General features: G+C 38.3%; 1 protein-coding gene across 27 annotated transcripts in view; it reads right to left on the reverse strand.

The window, feature by feature from the left end:
* The window catches only part of mical2a (microtubule associated monooxygenase, calponin and LIM domain containing 2a), a 68,257-nt gene that overhangs the window by 48,918 nt on the left and 1,106 nt on the right, over positions 1–18,233 (reverse strand). For all 27 annotated transcript variants that reach the window (XR_013820464.1, XR_013820465.1, XM_079865558.1 and 24 more), the window contains exon 2: positions 1,406–1,768. Coding sequence is in view for 25 of the 27 variants with exons in the window: in XM_079865558.1 (XP_079721684.1) it covers positions 1,406–1,666 (261 nt within the window). In the remaining 2 variants the exon portion in view is untranslated. The remainder of the gene's footprint in view (positions 1–1,405; positions 1,769–18,233) is intronic.

Raw genomic sequence — 18,233 nt, forward strand, 5'->3', positions numbered from 1 at the left:
GGAAAAATTATTTGCAGCTACGCATAGGGATGTTATGAGTGATGTTAAAGAGTTTCACTCTTCACTCTCAGAAAATAAAGTACATAATTGTACCTTTAGGGGTACAATGTCTTGTCACTGGGGATGTACCCTCAAGGGTACAATATTGTACCTTAACCTTTAAAAGAAACGGTACATATATGTACCTTTTAATGCTTTTTGACACTCAATAAGCTACATATATGTACCTTGAGGTCCAATAAATAAGCCCTATGGGGTACGTTAGAGTAGATTGTACCTTGGGGAACAGAAATGGACTCCTACTGTACCCCTATTTCTGACAGTGTTGTATCATCATTTACTCATCCTCATGTCATTCAAAAGCCACAAGACTTCCGTTCATATTCGGAACACAAACGATGAATATTCTCTCATCATTTTTGTCCATCCATTCGAAGTCCACGCAATCACAATTTTCAAGATTCAAAAACTATATAAAGACATTATAACAGTAATCCATATGAATCCAGGTCTTCTGATGAGACACGATCACCTTATATGACGAACAACAGATTTAATTTAGGCATTGATTAACGCACATAGAGCACATCAAATATGGTAAACTGAAGTGTGTTCCTGACATGGAAGAGCCAATGATGTTTGTTCTCAAGTGTAAAACTTGCATATTTGAGCTTGAATGACATGAGGGTGAGTAAAGGATGACATATTTTTGAGTAAACTAGCGCTTTGACCCTACAATGCTTGTTGATAATGTGTATTGTGTGACCGTGTGTAGTATGAATCTAAACCAGACATATGACATCCGCCATGTTGGAATTGTCATGTGATGTACAATGTCAACCACATCAATGTTCAGCAGCATTTTTCAATAGGTCAAGGTATTAGGACATACTTCTCATTTGACATTCTGCTTTTCACATAGCATAGTAGAGGATTAAACACGTATTTGGCCGCTGGATCAGTCATTATGATTGCATCATCTGGCAGGTCGAAACAATTTGTCATATGAAAAGCCTCATTTAATGCCATTCAATTTGAGATAATCCATAGTATCATTCACATCCTTAGCAAAAAATGGCGCCTAGCGTGTCATTTAATGAGCAATAGCAGTGATGTTAGCCTTACTGCACACACACACACCACTAATAAGCTCATACAACAAAAGAGCTTGATAATAAAAGGTCGCATTTTATTATCATACAATAAAAGGTCGCCACTAAAACCAGAGAGCACTCGTCTAACGAACAACATGTGTCTATGATTATATAATGATGTCATAGCATTCAAAAATCAAAGCCCAAAATCAGGGAATCTATAAATGTTTGGTTTACAAAGGTTTGTCAGCTCAGTTAAACATCATAACATATTCCAGTATTGTTATTGTCTTGGCATTCTGCAAGCTTACCTTAATGCCCTCACAGGCTTTGCCTTTCTCGTACTCTTTGTGGCTGGCTCTCTTGTCCAGTTTACTCCACAGGGCTTTGGCTTTCCAGCACGTCATCACGCTCTTCAGACAGCTGTAGAAGGTGCCGTGCTCCAGAGGGTCCAGCTCCAGGTAACTGCACATTATATTGAAGGCCTGTAGGGTACTTTTACAGTCAGTGGCCTGAACAAAGTTCTCAAACAGACGTCCTGCCTGGTTCTTCTCATCTTCAGCTTCGCCCATCGTCTCCTTTGTGGGAGTGTGGAAGCTGTTGCTTGTGATATCTTGCTACTTGCTCCAGTGAACAGCTACACCCACACTACGACTCCTCACTCATGGCGAAATCTGGGGGAAAAAATAATGAAATGTGTATTAGTTCAAATACTTTCTGAATAAATGAATTGGGCCTGGCTATTCAGAACGCGTCGCCACTGCTAAAGTGGTTGGGTCAATGACATTGCACTGTTGTTTGGGGGTTTTTTTGTCCTTTTTTTAATATTTTCTATAATAAACGTGTTTAATCTCTACATTAAAATGTATTTGATCTTTGGGAGGGCCCAATAAAACACTTCTCAGGGGGTTGTGATTTTATATTGAAGTGTTATGATAAAATGAAGAAAAATATAATATAATATAATATAATATAATATAATATAATATAATATAATATAATATAATATAATATAATATAATATAATATAATATAATAAATATACAAATATATGTTTTTAGAAATAGTTGTAATTGTGATTAGTCACATCTAAAATAAAATTTTAAATACAGTATTTATATATATGTAATTTCTGTCTGTTCCTCGCACAAAGCTCTATGGTTTGGAATTTAGTTTGTATGGTGCTTTGTTGTCTTTTGAGAGCTTGAAAGTAGGGGTGTGTGATTTGTATTGTCTACAATAAAATCGGAATATATATCTATATCTATATATATACACAATATTATATATTTACAAACTTTTATGATAGGATACTGTGTGTGTGTGTGTGTGTGTATACTAATATATATATATATATATATATATATATATATATATATATATATATATATACACACACACATATATATTTTACAAACTTTTATGTTAGATGCGATTAATTGCGATTAATCGATTTGACAAAACTAATATATATTTAAATATAATCCTAATTTTTCTCCTAAATTAAAGTCATATGATGTGACAAAAAATGAAGGGGGGAAAACAAAACACAACTGTGTGCCAAGGTCAGCTTAAAATCAGATATTTTGACCTTTTTATGAAAAGGCAAGACTAATAATAATATTATATAAAATAATAAAATAATAATTATTAAACATGTAATATATAAACTATAAATAAAAGGTTACACAACAAGTTTATGATTTTTTATCATTAAATTTAAACTTTTTTGAAAATGATATACAAGTTTTTCAAAACAATATAAAACCAACATGAATACAAAGGCTACATTTTTATGAAATTGCACACGCATTTTTACCTAGATTTTTAAAAGGTTTTAAAATCTTTCTTTCTTTCTTTTTTAATCTGCTGCAATTTATGTTGCCATACTATTGCCTAGGGCAGGAGGCCAAACAGACTGAGAAACCCAGTCCTTCAAATGTCCGTAATCTGATACATTCAAAAGTACATCAACAACAACAGAAGATGAAATATCTTATTTTTGACAGGCCGAGCCAGTATCGGTTACATCACGACGTTTGACGTCAGATACTGTACATGGTTTCATCCATCTGCAGAATCTTGCTGTTGACTGGAGAGATAACAGCTGATGTAACCAGACTGCCAGTCATGCACTTTTTGCAGAGCGCATAGAAAGAAAAACAAAAACTGTTTGTCTTGCGGCGTTGCCCTGCTGAACCGTGAACAGGACAGAGGTGCGCTTTTGCAGGCAGTTGGGGACACGTCGCTACCCTGGCAAGAAACTCCGGTGGTGTGTATTTTTAGTGAACACCCCTATAAGATTTCAAAGCCCCTCCACTTCCTCAGGATAATAAGCACACTTTAAAGACACCACAAAACATAAGCACACTTTCAAGAATAAACCTAACACCACATAGAAAGTAATTATACACATGCAGTCTTGTAAATATTTCATTAGATACAAAATGTCTAAATGTTCATAATATGTAAAGTGCTGAAACCGGGATCATGTCCTTTCTGTTTGGAAATGAACACGAGAGATGCCTTGAAAGCACATGAAAGCAGACGTAGCAGGTTTGCTTTGGTAATACTAGACTCGTTTTTCTCCAGAACACTTTTTTCTTTGGGATAGGACATCCTCTTGATTTTATGGTGAGATAGAGTCAATGCCCAGAGGTATAAAGGAGATGACAGAGCATATTTATATATTGCTCTTTTCATAGCCCTCTCTTTTTAAAGGAATAGTTACTGTATGACTTTCCTTCTTCTGTGGAACACAAAAGGAGATATTTAGCAGAATGTCCAAGCTACTCAAAAAAAAAAAAAAAGGAATTTTGTCAATAACTAGACAATATTTTGCATAGTTATAGTTGGTGCCTCAGGGAATAGAGACTTACATTTCTGTCTGTTCCTCGCACAAAGCTCTATGGTTTGGAATTTAGTTTTTATGGTGCTGTGTTGTCTTTTGAGAGCTTGAAAGTAGGGGTGTGTGATTTGTATTGTCTACAATAAAATCGGAATTGTTGTTTTAACTTAGGGATGCACAAATGTTATCAGCCGATAAAATCTATTATTTTCACTATCGACCATCAGCCGATTTAAAAACAGCCAATGATCAGGGCCAAATATATCCTGTCAATCAAAAGAAACGTGTAGCTCATGCTGTGTGTGAAGAAAATGTCTCTTGTGTTGAAGTTAGGGATGTTGAAATTAAGGCGGCAATAACTCATTAACAGTAAAAATAGTGAAGTTAAAGCAGGCTCTGTTCACTCTTAGTTCTGTAAAGGTACAAACCAGTCAAGGTACTAGCACAAAAATACATGTTTTGAACAACATGAGGACGAGTAAATGAAAACCAAACTGTTATTCTCAGGTGAACTACTGCTTTAAAAATAGACATGGAGCTGAAATATGGGCAGGAGTGAATGTATCTCTGCAGTTACCTGAATATTTCAGTGTTTCCATAAAGTCCTTCCCTCTCTCTCTCTCTCGCTCCTTGTATATAAATATCATTGATACTGCTATAAACTTGCATTATGGGGAACGGTGACAGTTCTAGGCAGGCCAGATCTCAGTGCCGGTGTGTTTTTAGGACTCTGTTTTGCTAACGGTGGACTAAGAGAGGGGATGTGTCAGCTCTTGTCATGTGGGTGTTAGACGAACTCCCTCTGGAGACAGACGCGCTAATGCTCGCGTTCACTGCATTCCAGCAGCCAGACGCCGAACATAGCTGTGCATCAGACCACACCTCTACACTCTTATTTACATGATACGAGAACAGGCTCTGCAGAGACTCCACACTGGACGGCAGCCGGAAAATCTGAGGCAGCAAACAACTTAAAGGGGTGGTTGATTATGATTTAATTTTTTTAACTTTAGTTAGTGTGTAATGTTGCTGTTTGAGCATAAACAACATCTGCAAAGTTACAATGCTCAAAATTAATATATAAGATATTTGCTTTTACAGAAATCGCTTTTTAAGGACTACAACAAACGGCTGGTAGAGACTACACAACATTCCTCCCGGGTTAGTGACATCACCAACCCTAAAATTTACATAAACCCCGCCCCCGGGACACGATTTATAGATTATCAAGACAGAATATGCTAATCAATGACTAGAAGATAACTACACATAAGCTACATAAATTAATCAACTAACCATTCAGAAACGTCCTGTTGCTTCTACATGTTGTCACTTCTTCTTGAGTCTCTCCATCATTGTCTGAATCCGGTTTGAACATAAAAGGCTAAAAGTTTTTTTAATTTTAAGTGCATGTGTGTGTGAGGTAAAAGGACACAAGCTGTTGAAGCTCCGCCCACTGTGCCGGGAGCAGCAGCTCATTTGCATTTAAAGGGACACACAAAAAAACGGTGTGTTTTTGCTCACCCTCAAAAAGTGACAATTTTAACATGCTATATAAAAATATCTGTGGGGTATTTTGAGCAAAAACTTCACATACACACTCTGGGGACATCAAAGACTTATTTTACATCTTGTGAAAAGGGCATTATACCACCCCTTTAAACTTACTGGTTTGTCTTATGAAACTACTGGATTAAGATTTAATGCTCTCACTGCATTACAAAGTTATCAAATCATGTGATCTACATACCAAAAGACAGCCAAAAAGATTTTAAGTTCTATCACTTCCTTCTGAATATGAATTCTGAAGAATGATAAATCATTCAAACTGTGTTATGTTGCATGCTTAATTGAATAGGTTGCATCCAGTTCATCTTGGAAATAAAATAAAATACTTTTGATTTTTGTGTTAAAGGTCAATGACAATGAGCGTATACGATAATGAAAAATAAAGGTTTTAAAAATCTAATTTGTGCCAAGTTATTCTTTGTACTTGTTGCATTCATGTAGTTTTTATTCTATTTTGAAAAACTTCTAAAAAATTTTTTAAATCTAATGAGTCTAAAAATGTAATGTGGTGTAACCCTCAAGTAAAGCATAACATATTTATTTTTTGGACCATCCTTAATCTTTACTTTATGCCTCCCAAAATCAAAATATATTGTTGTATCTCTGTTGTAATGTATAGGGAAATGTACAGGTTTTCAATGCGAAATGTGCAAACAGTGCACAGTACACATACTGTATACTGTAGAAATAGTAAAAATACTAATGGTAGTATGCTAATCTGACATAGCCTGAGACGTTCAGCTGAATTATTTAATTACAGAAAAGCTTGTGTTAAAACATCATAAACATGCAACCGCTTCACCACAATAGCATCTACTGCATCCAAACCCAAGGCAACTAAATGTGGCCTTTTTAGTATGTCCGCTTGGAAAGCTAAATTAAAATGTGTCAATAACTATAACTGAGCGACTGGCATGTGAGACTTCATGGTCATGGATGGAGGAAAATGGCTATTAGATCCATCAGTTGAGGCATTCCTCTTGGGCAGTGAAAGGTACTGTCCCCTCCGTTTGCTCTTTCAGCTGAATCCTCATTGTGCCGACTTGCATACCATGACTTCACCATCTGACCGAATGGAAAGGGCCACTGCGGGCAGACGGCACGAACCCACAGAACTCCAGTAAAATATGCGCACATGCACGCACACATAGTCTGCACACGGGGAAAAAACATTACTGGGAATAATTGTGGCAGTGCACTTTTTAAAATACTGTTAAGTCTGCCCTTTAATGAGTTGATGGGAATACCAGTGATGTTAAATATATCCCACAATAATAACACCAAAAGCAAGAGCCTCAGACAGGCATCCATTTCCATGCACTAATACATTTCAAGTTGTGTATTATGAACCAACTACAATAAGCATTATATATCAGTAAAAATAAGATTTTAAAATGTTTTTGAAAGAAGTCTCTTAACCTCACTGTGAGGTTTTCATTTTGTACCATACAAGTGCATTAGTTGCGCTTAACTTGAAATATTGAGCAAGTTAAGTCAATTTGATTGCACTTGGCATGGTTTTGGGTGTGGGGCTCAGTTCCCATCATGCATTATCAAAAGGATAACGATAATGATTGAATTACAGCTTTATTATGTTATTGCAATGGTGGTGTCTATCAACAAATAGTCTAATTTGAATTATTTTATTTTTAACTGCTAAATACAATTAATTACTTAGCATTAGGGTTTACCATTGACTGTAAAAAAAGTGTGTCTCCACTTTCTTACACTGCAGAAAATTGAAGCCAAAATAGCCCAGAAACGGTCGATTGTGTCATTTGAGTCTGCACAGTAGTGATCGTGAGGTGGAGCCGAGGTTTCAAGGTCCTGCTCACACTCCCGAACACTCAATCACAAGTACAGGTGTCGACCATGACGTTACACACACACATTATGTATTACACCCAGTCTTATTGGCAAAACGAACATTTAAACAACTACCAAAACAACTACATAAAATTACAATATCTATATTTGGACAATATCCAAATCTTTGGATTTTTTTTTTTTTTTTTTTTTTTTTTTTTTGAAGTCCTAGTGTGATTGGATTTTTTTTAGTTTGGCTTGCATCCCATAGAGTGGTGCAGGTATGACATCACTTTGTAGGCTAAAACGTGGAAGCGAGTCGCATTTTAGCACTTCCGGTTCCATCGTCCCGAGGTTTTGGTTAAAGGGGGGGTGAAATGCTATTTCATGCATACTGAGTTTTTTACACTGGTAAAGAGTTGGATTCCCATGCTAAACATGGACAAAGTTTCAAAAACTAAGTTGTACGTTTGAAGGAGTATTTTTGTTCCAAAAATACTCCTTCCGGTTTGTCACAAGTTTCGGAAAGTTTTTTTCGAGTATGGCTCTGTCTTACGTAAGATAGGGCGGAATTTCCTTATATGGGTCCTAAGGGCACTTCTCCGGTAAGATCGTGGCCGCGCGCGCACTCGTAGACTAGAGCAAGAGAGTGAAAGCAGTTCGCCATCAAAGCGCCCTGCCCGGCTTTTGGGAAGTCAATGTCACCAAAGAAGTGTGTTTTTGGTTGCCAGGGCAAGACAACCCTGCACAGATTCCCAAAGAACCCAGCGTTAAGGAACCCGTGGATGGAGTTTGTTTTCCTGAGCATAAACGGAGTTGTGTAAGACTTTTGTTCCCTGCATTTCGACGATGATTGTTTTATAAACAAAGCCCAGATCTACGGATTTGCAGATCGTCTAATGCTTAAGGATCGAGCAGTCACAATGATAAAGGTTCGCGGTCGTGCGTTGGAACCGGACGGTGAGTAAAACTGTTTGTTGAACAAATGTCTCTGTGTGTTGTCACTAGCTTGGCGCGTTAGCACAGCTAAGCTTCGCCCACACGGCCCGCCCCCAGCCGCTCGTTTTTTTCCGGAAAGACTCGGTACAGCCTATCTTTATGTTAAAAATTTAATAAAACAAAATACTTTTTGGAGATATGAAGGATGCAATATTACTCTATAGGTACTCAAGATTAACAGGAGATTGAGTGAAAATGAGCATTTCACCCCCCCTTTAAGTGGCTGAAATAAGGTCTGTGGTGAACACAAGCCCAAAACTTTTACCTTTTATTCTACGACATAAAATACATCAATATTACCCCACTCGTGATTTTTTTAAGCTGTTACGTGTCTTGAAAATGGCGGTTGCTAACAAGTGGCTAAATGTGACTACAGACGCTGTCGAGGAGATTAAACGTCATCACGCTGAACAGGTAAACTTAGACCACTTTTACAGCATCACATCATTATGCTTATACTCGCGCTTATACGCTATTCTAACTCAAACTTTCAGGGAAAATGTTTTTAGATAAAAACTGAAAGAGTTGTCGGAAGCTTAGTGATGGTGACGTTGAAGTCATGCGACCGTGGTGTAGTTCGTTTATAGCCTACCTTTAGCTTTTTACTTCTGGCGACTGCATTTAGGCTTCAAAATTCATAAACGTTGTGTTCATCTGTTAGATTTATCTTGATGGACAAAACGTGCAAGTATCATAAACTTTTGTTGATCACAGAGCTTGTTTTTAGCGATAATCCAAAAGCTTATGGGAAAATCCTATTGGGTACCAGCATGATGCTAACTCCCGGTTGGCCTACAAAGTGGCGTCATACCTGAACCACTTTATTTTATACATAGAGAGGGTGGGGTTTATTACCAATACTGCAGCCAGCCACCAGGGGGCAATTAAAATGCTTTGGCGTCACTAAATCGCATTGCTATTATTCATCTATGAGACACTAATTTAGTTTTCACGTTTGGAGCCAATTTGATGAATTTAAGTTGTTTCCACACCCCTTTATTATCATGAAAGCCGTATATGTTTTTATAGGGGACAGAGTCCAATAAGACACAGTCCAGCAGCGAAAAGCAAATGGCTGCTAGAAAAACAGATCCCAGGCATGAAGCGTGCAGCCTGCTGTTGTTGGAGAGCTTCCCGCTATCAGACCAAACAAAAGGAAGCTGATGTCAGTGAGGAAACAGAGGGAAAGCTGGGAGCTAAATGTAATTGTTAATTGCCACCCTATACAAAGAAAACCAGGAAGGAACCCCCATCCGATAAGCAGACATTACGCCTGCGAACTGCATGGCAATCTCAGAAAACAATGTTTCCCAGCATCCCTCACGGGCTTAACCTTTCCCCAGTGCAGCAAACACACTCCCAGTGTCTCATACTCGCTCACAGTAAAGACATTGCTTCACGAACGACTGCCAAAACAAAAGGAAGCCGGTTTGGACAGAAGTACAAACAGCGTGTTATCTAAGTGGCCTCGGTGAACGTCTCATGAGAAAGTCATTCATTCACACAGAAGTGAGAGTGCGAGACGGAGCAGCTGCGGGCCGTCTTAGAGGTTGCCTGACCCTTTAAAAAAGGAAATTTATCTTAGGACACTCATGAAAGTTTGGCAAAGCACTCTGGAGAATAACCATTTGCACAGATGATTATACAAATAGCTTTATAAGCCTCATTCTTTCACGGTGTGGTTTCGAGTTAGTGAATATGATGAATGTACCACAACTGTGCTTAAAGGAGAACTCCGGTCAATTTTAACATTGAGCTCATTTTTTTGTAAATTTGGAGTGCTGTCAATACAGAGAACAACGGCAAAAATCGGTGTTGCCTACACCGTGTTATCCTCTTTTTAAAATTTGCACCCTGTTGACTTCAATGGGGCAATATTTAAACCTGCTTTTAGCCTCTTAACATCCTTGATGTGTCATTACAAGTGCACAGGTCATGTGAGTGATTCCTTCAGAGTGAACGCGGGTGAATCTGACTGCAGTAGATGTGAAAGAAATGGATAAAAATGATGTTATTTAAGCCAGCGCAAATACCTGTATTTACATCCTGTTTTCGGTTGAAGTCCAAAGTAGTCGATTGTCGAGTTCACGCGCGTGATCATAGGTAACTAAACCTATGCGCGTGAACTCGACAATCGACTACTTTGTACTTCAACCGAAGCACTCCGAATTGACAAAAAAATGAGCTCAATGTTAAAATTGACCGGAGTTCTCCTTTAATAATATTATTAAAAGTGAAAAAACTAATGGTATTTATTAAAATGCTTGCAATCACATCATTCTCTTTAGGGCACAGCTGATTGGTTCCTGCTGGATCAGTAGCCAATGAGCTCGCTGCTCAACATTCAAATACCTGGCTAGCATTTGCTGTAGCAGTTGCAGCACGCTTTCAGAAACCCTCCACCTTCCCCAGCTCCACCTGTATAGATCTGCTACAGGTAATTCATCGTGTACACTATATTGTACAGCAGCAGCATGTCTTGCTCAAAGCAGTGTGTCGTGTGTGTATTATTGGCAGTAGCAAGTCCTGTACTTGCTCTACAGCAACAGCACCAAATGCATTTTTATCTCAGACTTGATTTTGTTAACACGATCTGTTAACATAGGGTCGGGTTTAGTGTTATTTTCAAATGCGATAGAGCATTAACCTTTTAGCACCACTCACTGGATATTTCATTTCCAAACTGCCATTATACGTACAACATTCAACGTAATAAAATGTTGGCAGATTCACCTTCGTCTGTTTTGGATAAAACTGAACTCGCTTTTAGCGCCACTCACTGGACATTCACTTTGAATGAGTCACAAAACTTGCAAAATGCAACGTAATATTTTGCAGTATTTCCAACAAGGCAGCACTTGATTCTGACACATAATAAATGCTCTGATCAACCGCACGTCCCCAGTCAGGACAAGCATTGACTTACGAAATTACATTAGCATCCTGTGATGGGCTCTGTGATGGCCGATGACGTGGCCACACAACAGGACCGGCTGGCGTCAGTTGCCGCCATTTTGTTCTGTTGGGCTAATCCATGCTGCCAATTAGCTGGGGGGTGCATGATTAATTGTTTGTATGTATGTTTGTTTTTTTATTATAATTCTATGTATATTTTGTTGACTATAATTCTTTGGGTAAATTATTTTTTGTTTATGAACCATTTCTTTATTTCGGAAGTTACTTTATTTATTTTAATTGTGTTAAGTGATGTTTGTGGTGTTCCCTGTGTATGTGTAATGGACTAATGGACGTTTGGTTTTAGTTGGTTTGATTACTGTTAAGTTTGGTTCTGTTCAGTTGACCCTCTTTATGGGCCCAGACCTGACTTTATTTTGTTCAGTTTTCAGGTAATTTAATTTGTAACTTTTTTGTTTGGCATTTAATAAATAATTTTCTTTGTTTGGAAATCCTGCATTCTTTGCCCTTGACTGCTTGGTTCCTCACAGGCTCTGAGGATCAACTTGCATTACAGCAGGGCAGAAATAGTGAGGCAAAAGAATCGGGGCTCAGAATAGACAGCTCTCGTGTTCCAGGAGAAAAGAAAAACACATGGCCATGCAGATCAAGCGCTACCTGTTACAGGACACCTGGAGCCCACTGTGGCTCCTCACTGAGCTCCGGAGACCAGTAGATGTCAGGATACCTCTGATGCCGTCCCAATCATACAGAAGTGAGTGTTTTTGCACATTCTTGTAAATGAGGGATCCAATTTCACTGTCCGATACCTTGGGACAGGGGTTTTAAATATTCAACTTTTTTAAATATGTACTTGAAGCACCTCTGAGATTTTAAGTCCATATTTCAATATTTTAACAACACGTTCGTATATGTATTCACGGTTCTCTTACGTTGGTTAATGGTTAAGCTTAATAATTAGCTTGTCATCAACTAGCGAACCCCCCAACCCCCCCCCCCCCCCCCCCCCCGGGTAAACTACACTCAGGGCCCTATTTTAACGATCTGAAACGCAAGTATCAAACGCGAAACGCAAGTAACTTTGTGGGCGGATCGCAAATCTAAAATGGGTTGGTCTGAAGTAGCTTCATTACTCATAGGTGTGGTTTGGGCGTAACGTGAAATAAACCAATCAGAGCGTCATCTCACATTCCCTTTAAGAGCAGGCGTGCTTGTTCCATGGTGGATTGCTATTATAACGGCGGATTTGCCAGGAGCGGTTCACAGCCGAGGAGACCGACGCTCTCGTCAGGGCCGTAAAACACAGAGAAGTGACATTGTATGGGGATGGAGAAACCCACCCAAATTAGCTTCTGTTAAACGGGCGTATAATAATTTGGGTAATTGTGTAAGCTAGATTTATGCCTATTTTTTCACATCTTCATGGACACCACAATGATTTCTCCCGTGTGGAATATTTTTCCTTGTAATTACATATGCGCTGGGTGCAAGATAGGGCCCTATGTCTCAGTTCTCCTCTGGCCTATTTAAATGAGCACAATACATGATATTTAATAAAATATATTTCAAATTTGAATACTAAAATAGAATTCTGTAGAAAACTTTGAAGTGATTAAGACTAGGAACATGTAAGTAAATAGGCAATCAACATCCAGATAAAATTAGTGTTGATGGTTTTGTGTATCCTTCATGCTGTTGCAGAGAGTCAAAAGCTTTTGTTTTTTACCAAAGTAATTGTCAGTTCCTCTACATGTCATGCTCTCCGAACATACACTCACCTAAAGGATTATTAGGAACACCTGTTCAATTTCTCATTAATGCAATTATCTAATCAACCAATCACATGGCAGTTGCTTCAATGCATTTAGGGGTGTGGTCCTGGTCAAGACAATCTCCTGAACTCCAAACTGAATGTCAGAATGGGAAAGAAAGGTGACTTAAGCAATTTTGAGCGTGGCATGGTTGTTGGTGCCAGACGGGCCGGTCTGAGTATTTCACAATCTGCTCAGTTACTGGGATTTTCATGCACAACCATTTCTAGGGTTTACAAAGAATGGTGTGAAAATGGAAAAACATCCAGTATGCGGCAGTCCTGTGGGCGAAAATGCCTTGTTGATGCTAGAGGTCAGAGGAGGACTGATTCAAGCTGATAGAAGAGCAACTTTGACTGAAATAACCACTCGTTACAACCGAGGCATGCAGCAAAGCATTTGTGAAGCCACAACACGCACAACCTTGAGGAGGATGGGCTACAACAGCAGAAGACCCCACCGGGTACCACTCATCTCCACTACAAATAGGAAAAAGAGGCTACAATTTGCACGAGCTCACCAAAATTGGACAGTTGAAGACTGGAAAAATGTTGCCTGGTCTGATGAGTCTCGATTTCTGTTGAGACATTCAGATGGTAGAGTCAGAATTTGGCGTAAACAGAATGAGAACATGGATCCATCATGCCTTGTCACCACTGTGCAGGCTGGTGGTGGTGGTGTAATGGTGTGGGGGATGTTTTCTTGGCACACTTTAGGCCCCTTAGTGCCAATTGGGCATCGTTTAAATGCCACGGCCTACCTGAGCATTGTTTCTGACCATGTCCATCCCTTTATGACCACCATGTACCCATCCTCTGATGGCTACTTCCAGCAGGATAATGCACCATGTCGCAAAGCTCGAATCATTTCAAATTGGTTTCTTGAACATGACAATGAGTTCACTGTACTAAAATGGCCCCCACAGTCACCAGATCTCAACCCAATAGAGCATCTTTGGGATGTGGTGGAACGGGAGCTTCGTGCCCTGGATGTGCATCCCACAAATCTCCATCAACTGCAAGATGCTATCCTATCAATATGGGCCAACATTTCTAATGAATGCTTTCAGCACCTTGTTGAATCAATGCCACGTAGAATTAAGGCAGTTCTGAAGGCGAAAGGGGGTCAAACACAGTATTAGTATGGTGTTCCTAATAATCCTTTAGGTGAGTGTATGTATCTGCTTATTAATGAGACTTTTTGAATAGAGTCTTGCACATATTCACCCACCTGGAAGACCTTTCCAAAAACGCTGAACAGGAAACATGGACTCATGGAAAAGGTGGAAAAGGAAAGTTCACAGGTCTAATGTAAAACGCGGCTCCAGCCTGACGTCTGTGCTACATGTCATGTTTAAAGATCCAGTTGCCACGGAGACCCTAAATATTTTGTTGAGCGTGATGTATTAAAACAATTTATTGTGCTAGTTGATGATGAGCTCATAAAGCACTGTTTTTATTTTAGTATGATGGCTGCAGTTTAGAAACCGTTTACAAACTCCCTGAGCAGCAAACTTGTGTTTAAATCAAGCTTTGTTGAAAACCACTAATTACAAACTGAGACAGAGCTACCAGCAAATGCACTTTCAATCCAACACTGAGAGGACATGCAACAGAACACCTTCAATGGCTCATGAAACCCCAAAAAAACACAAACATGCCAACAGTTTTAACTTTTTTTCAGTTTTAATGTTGCTAGATGGATGCTAAATGGTTGTTAGGACTTTGTCAGGTGATTTCTTACTGACTCTTTTCTGGTCCCTAGATTTGCCTCAGATCCCTCCTTCAATGTGGGATTCTAATTGATTGCTTAGAAAAGTAATAGCACAACTCCCTCAACAAGCCGTATTATTCGAGCTTTATACCACAGGGCTGTTGAAGGCTTGATTCTGATTGGCTGACGAACATTCTAAAGTGTGCAATTGTTTTTTCAGGAAATGCACAGCTAAAGTAGTTCCAGGCAGGTTTTGACCGCATTACGGTTCCATATCACTTCGCCGCCAAATGATTTCAGGTAGTGTCTCAAGCCTCCCTTACTAGCTCTAAAACGATGTTTTGGAATTAGCGACGGATGAGATGCGTAAGAAATTAGTCTGACACAAGAACATTTTAAGGACAATCAGACAAATGTCTTGAAATAAAACATGAGCAATGTCTTGAGGTGTAGCAAATGCAGAGGTGGCCTATAGTCGGAGAACCGCTTCAAAAACAAGCCAAACATTGTATGCAATTCGACTGAAATTACTTTATCTCTGTTATATTTACAATGTTATCTCATATTCACTCTTAATAGTGTATTTATAAATGCGTTCTATCTATAACTAGTGATATATTTGAAAGCCGATAACCGATATATTGGCCGATAAACCTAAATCCAAATTTTTATATAATTTTTGAGAGCCTGATTACAAAGTTAAGATTACAAGTAGCCTTGTTTGAATCAGTAAGTTGTAAGTTTTAATTTTAATACATTTTACACTCCTATGGCCAACTTTCCTTACCAAAAAAATAAATAAAAAAATTCGAATCATATTTCAAGCAATTCAAAACCATCATGGCGAGCATTGAGCATCTGAATTGTCTCGGCTTAAGGAAATAATCCATTACTTATTGGCTTTAAAATACCCACCAAATCTTCTTATCAGACCAATGACGATAATATTAAATATGAACATGTATCGGCCAATGTCGATAAGGTGGCCGATATATCGTGCATTAAAGGAGAACTCCGGTCAATTTTAACATCCTTGATGTGTCATTACAAGTGCACAGGTCATGTGAGTGATTCCTTCGGAGTGAACACGGGTCAATCTGACTGCAGTAGATGTGAAAGATATGAATAAAAATGATGTTATTTCAGCCAGCGCACATACCTGTATTTACATCCTGTTTTCGGTCAAAGTCCATAGTAGTCGATTGTCGAGTACTAGGTACTCGAGTACTTGTCATAGGTACTAAACCAATGCGCGTGAACTCGACAATTGATTACTATGGACTTTGACTGAAAACAGGATGTAAATACAGGTATGAGCACTGGCTAAATAAATATCATTTTTATTAATATCTTTCACATCTACTGCAGTCAGATTGACCGCGTTCACTCCGAAGGAATCACTCACATGACCTGTGCACTTGTAATGACACATCAAGGATGTTAAGAGGCTAAAAGCAGGTTTAAAACTTGCCCCATTGAAGTCAACAGGGTGCAAATTTTAAAAAGAGGATAACACGGTGTAGGCAACACCGATTTTTGTCGCTGTTCTCTGTATTGACAGCACTCCAAATGTACAAAAAAATTAGCTCAATGTTAAAACTGACCGGAGTTCTCCTTTAAAAATAATATATTAAAAATATAATATGTATATTAACAACAGTGGAAAATGATAGAAAGTGCAAAACAAGGTTTTTTAACACACCAAATAAGGGGACATCATTGGCCAGTGTTTAAACAGAGTATAAAAATAAATTTATAAGTATAACAGATTCCCAATATAAAGATATACGTACAACATGATTGGTTTCATGTCTTGCCAAAAAAGCGTTCTTTCCACACTATTTTTGTGCTTATATCAACATGGCAAAGCCCCTCAGTAAAAATTCCTTATTTAACAGTAACACATGGACTAACTTCTGACAAATGAGGGTGTTGGAGGACATAGTGTCCAGGACACACAACTGGCAGAGTGAGCTTGTCAGTGTCTGATCTAGGAGATATCTTCAGTGGCCAAACGCACTGACCGTTATTGAGGAAATTCCACCCAACCGGATAGAAAGGTGGTTTAAATAAAATGTGATGAATGTTCGTCTGTCTCACTGTCTGTTGAATGCTCTGTGGACTGTAATAGGAATGCACTTCTGTTGAGGGGATTTCAATGCGTTTGTAACAGGGCTGTATGTAATCATATCATTCATACGATATGCTGGTTAATTTTGTGGGCGTGCAAAAACATGAATCTGGTACTTACAGATTGAATTCCTCTGACTGACGGAATAACTTTTTTATGGCATGATTAATTGCATTGTTTTTATATTTTTACTTTTAGATACCAAAAAAAAAAAAAAAAAAAATCTGCTTTTTTATTAAGAAGTGTGAATCATCTTGTGAGGTATGACATATTTACTGCTCATCCACAGAGGAAGCTGACACTGTTTGTTTTGGCAAGTGAATCACAAAACTCACAGGGCTTTACCAGAGTTAAACTGCATGAACACTTTACTTGAAGTCTATTTATAAAGCAACATAAAGATAATCTTATATAATAGACATTGTGATGATGCATTATGTTGATTCATAAATAACTGTAACTAGTGCCACAAGTTAAAATACATTATAATACTATTTATGGTTAAATCTTTAAACAGTATGTCAAATTATAAATGTCAAATCTTAAAACTAAAGGTTCTTCAATTGCTCTTTGTTATTGAGATGACTATGGATCAGAAGAACGTCAATATTTAGCTTGATTGTCCTCTCCAAAAAGCAAACTTCAGGTTAAGAGTAAACAGTTCTGTGTTTAAAGTCCAAAAGGCGAAAATGTAATCCAAAGGGTGAATGTACCGCTTTCCAATATTCACTGTCTGGACTATATTACTGAAAGTCTCATTGAGATCTGGACCAAGAAAACTGTGTGAAAATCAAGTGGTGTGAAATCTACTAAACTTCACACAAGTTCAAGTGCAGGTTACTGAACGAGCCACTGGTTCCTTGAAGAAACATTAAAAGGAGTATTATCTTTCTCACACTGAGAACAACCAATCATTCATCTCTCTACCACCTCCATCTCTCTCTCTCTCTCTCTCTCTCTCTCTCTCTCTCTCTCTCTCTCTCTCTCTCTGAGACAGAGCGAACCACAGTTGCATTTTAAATCAAAATATAAGATGAGACTTAAAAGGATTAGAAGGTCCAAAACAAAAGGTGAAATGAATATGCATATAAAATTACAAAAGCACCCTGCTTTTTAAAATCTCATACTCATAGATGTGATTATATTAAGTGATATAAGGTGCAAAACTAACTGTATTTCATACTTTTATACATACAGTGGCCCCAGAAAGTTTGGACACGTTTGGATCCTTAAGTCACATTTGTCTGGTTGTCTTTGCATTAGAGTTGTAATGGCATCTGCAAACAAATGATGCTTCATCTTTTAATTTTAATTAAATAGCACCAATTTTAGTGGATGGCTTAAGA

This window comes from Squalius cephalus (assembly GCF_949319135.1).
Source record: "Squalius cephalus genome assembly, chromosome: 3".
Taxonomy (NCBI): domain Eukaryota; kingdom Metazoa; phylum Chordata; class Actinopteri; order Cypriniformes; family Leuciscidae; genus Squalius; species Squalius cephalus.